We start from the raw sequence: 9,234 nt of genomic DNA, 5'->3' as shown, positions 1-9,234 counted from the left end.
GGAAGTGCTAAGCAATGCTTCACTTTTCTAAATCTGCTCTTCCTTTGCATGAATTTTTATTTTTCATATGCATCCACGTTTTGAAGTTGATCAAAACCAGCAAGCCTCTTAAAGAGCTCCTTTTTAACAAGATAATAATAAACACCATTTTCGCAGAACTTCATGTGGTTTTTTATTTGCTTAATGACAAGCGACAACTCAGCAAAGAGATGTATCATGAATATATATCCTCTGTGCTTTAATGAATTTGACTTCGGCATTAGGTGGTTGCCTCTTCTTGGCTTCAACAGAGTGCTTATGCAGTCCCATTTCCTTCTGTGACAGAAGACAAAAAGAAAAACTGAGATTCCTCTTATCTCGAATCAGATGTTAATTTCTTAATGCATTATTTCTGAATAAATAGCAATTAAAGATGCTCCATTATGTTCAAGAACAGCCAAACGGAAGAAGAAAACTGAAATTCCTACCAGCTTAAGGTGTAAGATGCTTCAAGGGTGTTATTCAATGTGTCATCCCCATATTTCTTTTAAGTGGATCACTGTCAATGAAGCAAAGCAAATCAGGTCAGTAGAAACACAGCAAAAAGAACTTAGAAACTTAATATGTTTATCTGAGTTCGTTTACTAAAACACACGATGCAGCCACTTGCCAGAAGAGTCAGCTGGTCTTCAGTACTGGTTCATTAGTGAATAATGAAGAAAAGGAGAAGAAAGAGCTAGCATGGGAGTAAAAAAAAAGATATATCATCACCACAACTAAGCACAATAGCTTTTTCAGAGCTTCATTCAGAAAAAGTTTCAGATAAAAGTGATGAGTTGAATCATATTAAACAAGAGAAACCAAAGAGGCATACTATCTAACAGCTAATGGGACTACTTTGTGCAATCCCTGTAGACCGCTTGTGTCTGAATTTTTATTGTTTCCATGAGTTCAATGGCTTTAACCAGAGCCACCCCGCCAATATATTTCCTGCATATAGCACCAAAGAGGTTTAGACCCCACAGTGACAATATGACTGGAACAGCATTAAATGCAGCAAATCCCACCACAGATATTGACAAAGTTCTGGACCAAGATAAAACACAACACCAAAGAAACATCCAAAATCATTAATTGTTAAAGAATAATCTCTGCCTATATGATACATACACAAATTATGCTGATCATGAGACTACTCACACTGAATAGTTTTTTGAAAAGTAAACCAAGCTAGTGGTTCAGATCAATTCACTCTTTGTTAATCTAACCAACTAAGAAAAACCAACCCATATAAATATGTAATATAAGACCAAACACAAATTCAAATAAACTGTCCCTCTGATACCATATTGAAATTTAACACAATAAGAACAGTGTTGTTAATGATATGGATAGTGCGTAGTGCTTAAAAGGGTTTCAATTTGTTTGACCAGAAGGGTTTGTCTTAGAAAGCAATGTCACCTTTGAAGCTTTTGTAAAAATGGTGGGCTTTTTGCATGCTTAAAAGAAGTAAATCTCAGTTGGTGAGGTGTTTGTAGAAGATGATGCTCTTAAAAGTGGAAAATCAGGGGATTTCAAAAGAAGAAAGGGACAAGAGACAAGGAGGTGACTATGGCAATGGCAAATGACAATTGACAAATATATATAGTACTATAGTATGTCTGATCTGATGCCATAGTTTTGGATTTATCTGAGGAAAAAAAAAAAAAAAACGCTACCCGAATAAAATACTTAAAGAATTCCTTGACTTCTCAACAACTTCGTGTCAAGATTTGAAGAGCTTTATCATAGCCAAAGGAAGCAACAGTATGGTTTAGTATAAATGCAGCAATTTGCTAACAAACTATTGAAGAATTAGTACTTTAAAATTTAAAACTTTACAATCATTGACCTTCAAAGACAGTAACATTTTCTCAATCCCTACAACTCAATCTTACAAATCTTCTCTCACAACTCCAACTTAACAACTTACAGTTGAACAACAAGACCTACAATTAGACAGACGAGACCCATTGCGAACTGACAAATTATGAACTGTCACGTGGATTGTAAGTATAATATTATCCTTTCTCAAATCAGTAAAACTCGAAGTTAATGAGACCAACAGAAAACAGAATCAAAGGTATAGAACTATGAAGCTCAAGAACATAGTAGGCCGTTAAGAGAAAAAACTTCATTCACCAAATTCAGAAATGAGATATACACATGTTAGAGAATGAACAACAATTTAGCCACTCCCATAGTTTATATCTGGCTTTGCAGCAACTGAATCAAATGGGATTTCAACCCTCTCCTTCACAATGCATCTAGCTTCGCCATTCTCAACCACAAAGACTTTCCCAGGTGGACATTGAACAACTGATTTCTTCTCTTCATTTGATGGCCGTTGAAAGATGCCCGAAAGCTTCAAAGGGATACCTTTCTTCCCAAGATTTTGAGCAAAACCGGACATGCTTAATGCATATACCAAACCAGCCAGGGGAATCACCGTCTTGGCCACCGAACTAATAAAGTGTCCCAACCCTTTCCTTGAAGTTGTGGATCTATTTTGCATTTGGTTTCTCTCATATTCATTTAGATTCTTCTTCGCTCCACTAGTTAGCTCATCCGTGATCACTCCATTCAGCACAGACTTGGGTTTGTAATTAGATTGTGAGAGATAACCATTGTCTAAGATCAATGATCGAGGAACACGACTAGGATATGGAGGAAGGAGGAGATCATTGTTGTGCTCTACAGTTTCACCAGCAAAAGCAGATGCTTCATGTATAACTTCCAAGTCCTCCCCTTTGTACTCCTTGAGCTTCTCTAGCAACATCTTGCGGCTAAACTCGATTTCACCAAGTGCAACTTCCCTATCATAACGCTGCTGGAGTTGTAGATTCTATGCATCAAAAGAGAAATTTTAATCATCAATCCACAAGTTTTTCAAACTTTTCTATTGCGTATGAAATTATACAAATTATATAATCTCTACATATGTATATAATATTAGATATAACATTTCACACGAGGACTAGATAGCAGCTTTTACAGCTTCAGATAAGCAAGGGAACAAAAATGGAAAACATAAATACATTGGTTGACCGAAAATTAAGATCCTACCAACAAAAGGAAAGGGCCATCAGCAGGAAAATTCTACTCAAAAGGTTGTAAGTTCTATTAATGCAAATGTGCTGGCCGTTAGAAAGTAGGGAAACAGGCTAATACATAAGGTAATGGATAATTTCTGCAGAATCAGTGCACTAGTTGAGCAAACGGAAACATAAAAATCAGTGCTTTCCAAAATTTTAGTCATCAAACACGGTAAGAAGAATCAATTCATCATTAGCACTTATTTAGGCATCTTTCCTTAGTGACTGATCTGGATGCATATACCTGGGCCACAGGTTAGTTTGTCCTGGGGTCATTCTTAGGAAATTTGTCCTCTTTCCTGGCTGGTAGTATCAATTAATCCAAAGTATTAGGTAATGTCAACATACATTAACAGTCACAACAGTAACATGATTATTCCAGTTAATATCAATATAAGAATTCCATTGAGATAAATTATAGTTGCTAAGGTAAATTATCAGAGTCCAAGTTTATCTCAAATATCAGCCCAAGTTTATCTCAAAATCCTTTTAACATAGCAGGGAAACCATGTGTAAATGCAGTTTACTATATTATTAAGATGGCATCTTGTATACTCTATAGGATGAAGCCCACAAAACAATGACTGGTACATGGTATTCTAAACGCACTGAAACATGTATAGGTACCAACATATAGCTCCACTTTATCATTCTCTTCTTTATAGTTCCTACACACATATACCCACGTGACATATGTGGTTGAGCCCCACCTCGTACATACTGAAATATCACCCAGAGCAAGAGCAAGCAGAGCACAAAATCATAAAGGAGTAGATGTGACATTAAATCTATAATGAGAACTTCCATCATTTGCTTCCTTCTTAATCTTACAAAAACCAATGAATAAAAGCATTCTCTTCTAAAAAATACATCCACTTGCAATTTTCTATATGATACAAGCAACAGAATTCAAATGCATATATAACATGCTAATCAAAATCCATGTTAGACGGTGCAGTGTAATAAACGGCATTGCTTTTATAAATGATAAAAGAAGACACTGCCGGCATGACAAATGATCAACTGAAGGAATAAGAACTGGCCAGGAACACTTTCATAACCTTGAATTGAAACAAGTTAACTCTGGTAACAATCCACAAAATCCTTCAATCTAGACAAGTCACATCTAGTAAAATTTAAGATACAAGTCTCAAGGAACCATATAAAGTAACATTGATAACACATTATACGATTATTATTGCAATGTAATCCGAATGAAACCATGGTGAAATCTCCCAAGCCCAAAAGAAACGCAAGCACAAGAACAAATTTTGAAGCAAAGCCAATTTCAGTGTTTACCACAAATTTCCAATTATTTAAGCACACTGTTACAAGACTCGCATGGTTATAAAAAATTCCAAATTCATTCATCAGTATATGCTTCAAAATCAATTATTTAAACGAAATAGACCATAATTATAACTGTATAAGGCTTTCGACATAAAACCCTGACTTGGAGTTTCTTGACAAACCTGCAAATTACTAAGCTGGGCCTCCAAAGATTCAAGCGCAAGTTGAATATTCAAGAGCTTCTCTGCTTCTTCATCATAATCCTCTTCTTCTTCTTCAGCCACTTTCTCATCAGGGTTTTTCTTAACTCCATTAACAACAACAGCAACATCACCTTCTTGTTGTTTCCCTGTTGTTGCTTTGTGAATGCAATTACTGATCTTCAACCTAAGCTCCGCCGCCCTGGCTAAAACTAAGCCTATACCCTCTTCATCCATTGTGTTTCTTGATGTTTGTGCTCGGTGGGTTAAGGCTTTTGACGCCGAAAATATAATAAAAATGTGTTCTTGGGTTAGTCGGCGAGGGTTTTGGAAGTGAACAGACTCTGAGAAGAGCCAAAAACTGGCAGGTGTATAATTCTGGTGAGTGTTTTAAGTGACTCTCATGCTTCCCACCAGATATTTTCATTTTGGTTTCACTTAATTAATTTTTTCTTTAAGTAAATTTAAGATTCTGTGGATCCCAAGATAATCTATGACTATCCAATGGGCAATGACTCTAGCTGTATGCATGTGACCAGGGGCTTTCTGGTCTTGTTATTTTTATTTTCTGTTTTGGGTATAAAATGAAGAAATTTCTGGACTTGGTTTCTAGTGGCCAGTGGGGACTCTGTTTCGGTCTTTGGGCATAAAGGGATGAAGTTTCGGACTTTGGCTTCTTTGTAGGGACTGCTTTTTGACATTGCATCTGCTGAATCTCTAAAAAGAGATAATGCATTAATAATCTTGGTCCACTCGATTACATACTTTTCATTTTGGTTTCACTTACTGTACCATTAGGAGGTCTAAAGCTTATATACTGATCCAAACTCTGCTAATATGGTGAAAAATATTACGTTTATAAGCCAATCTCGTAACTTTCTCTTATAATCTTACTGTGATAACAAATGTGCACTATCTCATTCCTTCTGAAGGAACAACATTTTTTCATAACGAATATTTGTTCCTTAATGAAGGAACAATCATTCTTTTAATAAGGTATCGAAGGAATGACCATACATTAAAGAATTTTTATAAGATATGATCATTCTTTAAGGAGGTATAGTCATTCCTTACGAAGGAATGACTATAGTTTCGTTAAGGAATGACCATTCCCTGGAATGGCAATACCATTCCGTAAGGAAGGAATGATCATTTCTTCAATAAGGAATAGTCGTTTCCTATAAAAGAATGGTCGTTTATTAAGTCTAATTAAAATCATTTTGTGTTTTGAGTATGGATGGAGCCAACGTGACAATGCCAACTTAGCTGCCACGTCAGGGTTGTGAGAGAAGTTTGTGAGAATAAGTTAACAATCATTCTCTATGAAGGAATGATTGTTTCTTAAGTCTAGTCAAAATCATTTTGTGCCTTGTGTAATGAATCCCATATCGAAAGCTTATTGGGGAGGTCTTGGGCTTATAAATGGGGGGAGTCCCTCCACCTAATAGGTTAGCCTTTTGGGTGTGAAACTCCCAACCCGTGACAAGTGGTATTAGAGCAAACCTGATCTCTCTTTCGATGTCCCGCCAAGCGCCCATGCAGGGGCATCCACGTGTGATTGTGGGTCCACACAAGAGTGAGGTGGACGGGTAGGCAGGGGTCCCACCTGTGATGAGGGCGTCACAGGATTGGGTGTGAGAGAATGTAACGAATCCCACATAAAAAACGTACCAGGAAGGTCCTGGGCTTATAAATAGGGGGAGTCCTTTCACTCAATAGGTTAGTCTTTTGGGTGTGAAACTCCCAGCCCGTGACACTTGGGTGTGGATGGAGCTGACGTGATAGTGCTAACTCAATTGTCACGTCGAGGTTGTAAGAAAAGTTTGTGAGAATAGGTTGTAAGCGTACCATTACTCTAATGTGATATGTTTTACTTATTTTTACACCATTTTAGGTAGGTAGAAGACGGTTTATGTGTTTTTTTTTTTTTTTTTTNTAAAAAAAAAAACAAACTTTTACCGTAAATCAACTTCTAACCGAAAAAAAAAAAAAAAAAGAATTACACAAAATTCTCATCCAAAAATTAAAACAAAACACACAAAAACATGACTGAAAACCTAATTTAATTGCCAAAAAAAAAACCCACCTTCGTGGAGGAACCCTTGGGTGGGGCCCACTGCACGTCAGCCTCATCATTCTCGATGATGTCGGGCGAGTCAAGATCCGACTCAGAGTGATCCGAGTCATAGTAATCCTCGTCTCCACTCATAAAATCGTCCATCGATCAAAATTTCCCCAAATTAAAAAAAAAAAAAAAACCAAACAAAAATAATTCAATTTCGCTGCGAAAAAATACTCTGTATCCACAAATTGAAGAACCTAGTAGGCCGATCGGAAGAAAGAGACGGAGAGAGCAAAACTCCGACAGCTCTATCGCCGGCGACACGAGTGAAAACACTGCTGCTTACAGAGGAAGCTTGTGAGGCGAAAGAGAGAGAGAGAGAGAGAAGTGGAATGCTTGTTTTTATTTTAGTTTTTATTTTTATAATTTTTGTGACAGGTTCATTTGTGTTGGAACGATGTCGTTTTCAGGAGCAGAGAGAGAAGGGAGACGGCGTCGTATACGGATGACGTGTAGTGCTTTATTTGTGTGTGGATGGAGTGAGGAGTCCTAGTGGGATCATGACTTGTTCAAGCTTAACCAACTCATTTTGATGGATAAAGTTGAAAATAAATAATATTTATTTTTCATAAATTCAAAAAAAAAAAAAATTATTTATGAGATGACCATAGAAATAGGTTTTGATTTTATCATGATAACATTTTTATTGGTTTTTCATTTAAAATTAAATTTATATATATATATAAACCTCAATAAAATAATAGGTTTTAGATCATGAAAATTTATTAATTAATTAATATATTATTTAATAGTATAAATTAACCGATTATTAATTTATCGAGGCATTTTGCATTTTATTTTTTCAAAACATTGAGTTTAATGCATATACATATTATGTATAGTTAATGTGGTACAAGAAATATCTGTTGAAAATAACTCACAGTTAACCGACCCTTAAGTGTCCGAGTGATTTGATAAGAACTCTTAGGTATATTACTCGAGAGGTTCTTAGTTCAAGTCTCTCTTCGGTTGCTAATAGGGATGATCACGGAAGCTCTTGCTCAACCATAGTTTCAGGATTTCAGGGAATTACTTGAGATGCGCTTAAGTTAGCCTGAACACCCCGATCAAAAATAAATAAATAAAGCTCAAAGGCCTCTTAATTGAATTACGTATATATATAATTTTGATGTATAAAGAAATTATTAATTTATAATTTTATAGGTATATCAAACCCATGTGTGTTTTTTTTAAATGTATTATCCTATAAATTTAACGAATTATTAAGGCTGTGTTTGTTTTAATATTTCTAACCTATCCTATTTTATCGTACCCAAAAATTCATATTTATTTCCTATTATGAAAATCTAATTTTATTCTATTCAACTATTTTAAACCCTCTAAGTTTTGTTAATTTAATTAAACACCCTCAATAAAAAAAAAATATAAATTGACAAAAACACCTCATCCATCCACATATTCCCAAAAGCCGGTGGCCAACATTTAATGGGTGAGTGTGGGTATTTTTGTTAATTTTAAAACTTTTACTATAAGGGTGTTCCACTAAATTAACAAATATAAAAGATTAAAAAATAATCTTACCAAATACATTTTCAAGTTCAAATCCTCTCCTCCTAATAATAACCCAACTCAACTTTTTCAAAAATACTACTCAAAATAATAAAACAAACACACCCTAATTTTACCACATTGACCCAAATCAAGACCGGCAAAAATATCATTTAATCGATTTTATTATATATATATATATATAATTAATTTGTGATGGGTTGATTAAAGAACTACAAGAAGCCATTACAGTCATATCTAACAATCCAATTGCATTTGAAATAACATTTGCTTTGGTGATTGAAGGTTATACTGTTTGAGTTACATTAGAAATGCAATGAAATCAAGATTACACAGGAAGCAAAAATGGCATTTCAATCACATTCTAAGAATCCATTTCATCAAATGTTGATTCGAAATATATAGTCCTCGCTCTCTAGTTCTTCATGAGGCAGATTAATCGCCGGCGTTTCGCGTTTCTCGCAAGATTCTTCACAATATGATGATCTCTTTCCCTGTAAAATGTGAGAATGGATTCTTATATGCCACAAAAAACAATTAAAACTTGAGCAGTTTCTGCACTAACCTTCCTCAAGATATAGAAAAAATAGTGAAATCCATCACCAAAAGTGCTATACTCAAATGACCACGTAAATTTTGGAGCGTTAAACAAAGGACGCCTGAAGTGAGGCTGCATGAGATACCAGTTTCAAGTAAAAATTGTATTCCTAGTGCAAAGGATGTACGTACAACCAATCAATCATGAAATGAATGCATGTCACACACGCTAAAGTGGCACCTGTAGAATATTTTTTTTCCGTAGCACAGCTATTAAAAGACGAAGGATTAAATTTTACTTGGGATACCTGGCCAAAAGAAATGGAGATGAAAATCCCATCTGGTTTCAGAACTCTATGAACACCTTCAAGCATAGCCATGACCTTGGTCACTGTTTCGGGTCGCGGATTCCATGGATCGCCACTGTTCACAAACAATACTT

The 9,234-nt window shown here is 35.4% G+C and overlaps 1 protein-coding gene across 1 annotated transcript; it reads right to left on the bottom strand.

The window, feature by feature from the left end:
• Positions 1-2,130: 2,130 nt before the first annotated feature.
• On the bottom strand, positions 2,131-4,996 carry LOC116108031 (plastid division protein PDV2-like). Its single transcript, XM_031394312.1, has 2 exons — positions 4,586-4,996; positions 2,131-2,863 (listed from the first exon to the last, which is right to left on the bottom strand). Exons 1-2 carry the CDS (start codon positions 4,838-4,840, stop codon positions 2,207-2,209), a joined length of 912 nt encoding a protein of 303 aa, XP_031250172.1. The 5' UTR covers positions 4,841-4,996; the 3' UTR covers positions 2,131-2,206.
• Positions 4,997-9,234: the final 4,238 nt, after the last annotated feature.

The sequence above is a fragment of the Pistacia vera genome, unplaced genomic scaffold (genome assembly GCF_008641045.1).
Source record: "Pistacia vera cultivar Batoury unplaced genomic scaffold, PisVer_v2 Contig551, whole genome shotgun sequence".
Classification (NCBI taxonomy): domain Eukaryota; kingdom Viridiplantae; phylum Streptophyta; class Magnoliopsida; order Sapindales; family Anacardiaceae; genus Pistacia; species Pistacia vera.
This window is presented reverse-complemented; position numbering and strand designations above follow the sequence as displayed.

Excerpts from the sequence above, each read along its gene's own strand:
- LOC116108031 (XM_031394312.1), bottom strand. The coding sequence starts at position 4,840 with ATGGATGAAGAGGGTATAGGCTTAGTTTTAGCCAGGGCGGCGGAGCTT. Across the intron at positions 2,864-4,585 it reads CCCAGCTTAGTAATTTGCAG|AATCTACAACTCCAGCAGCG; the intron begins GTTTGTCAAGAA and ends TTTGATGCATAG.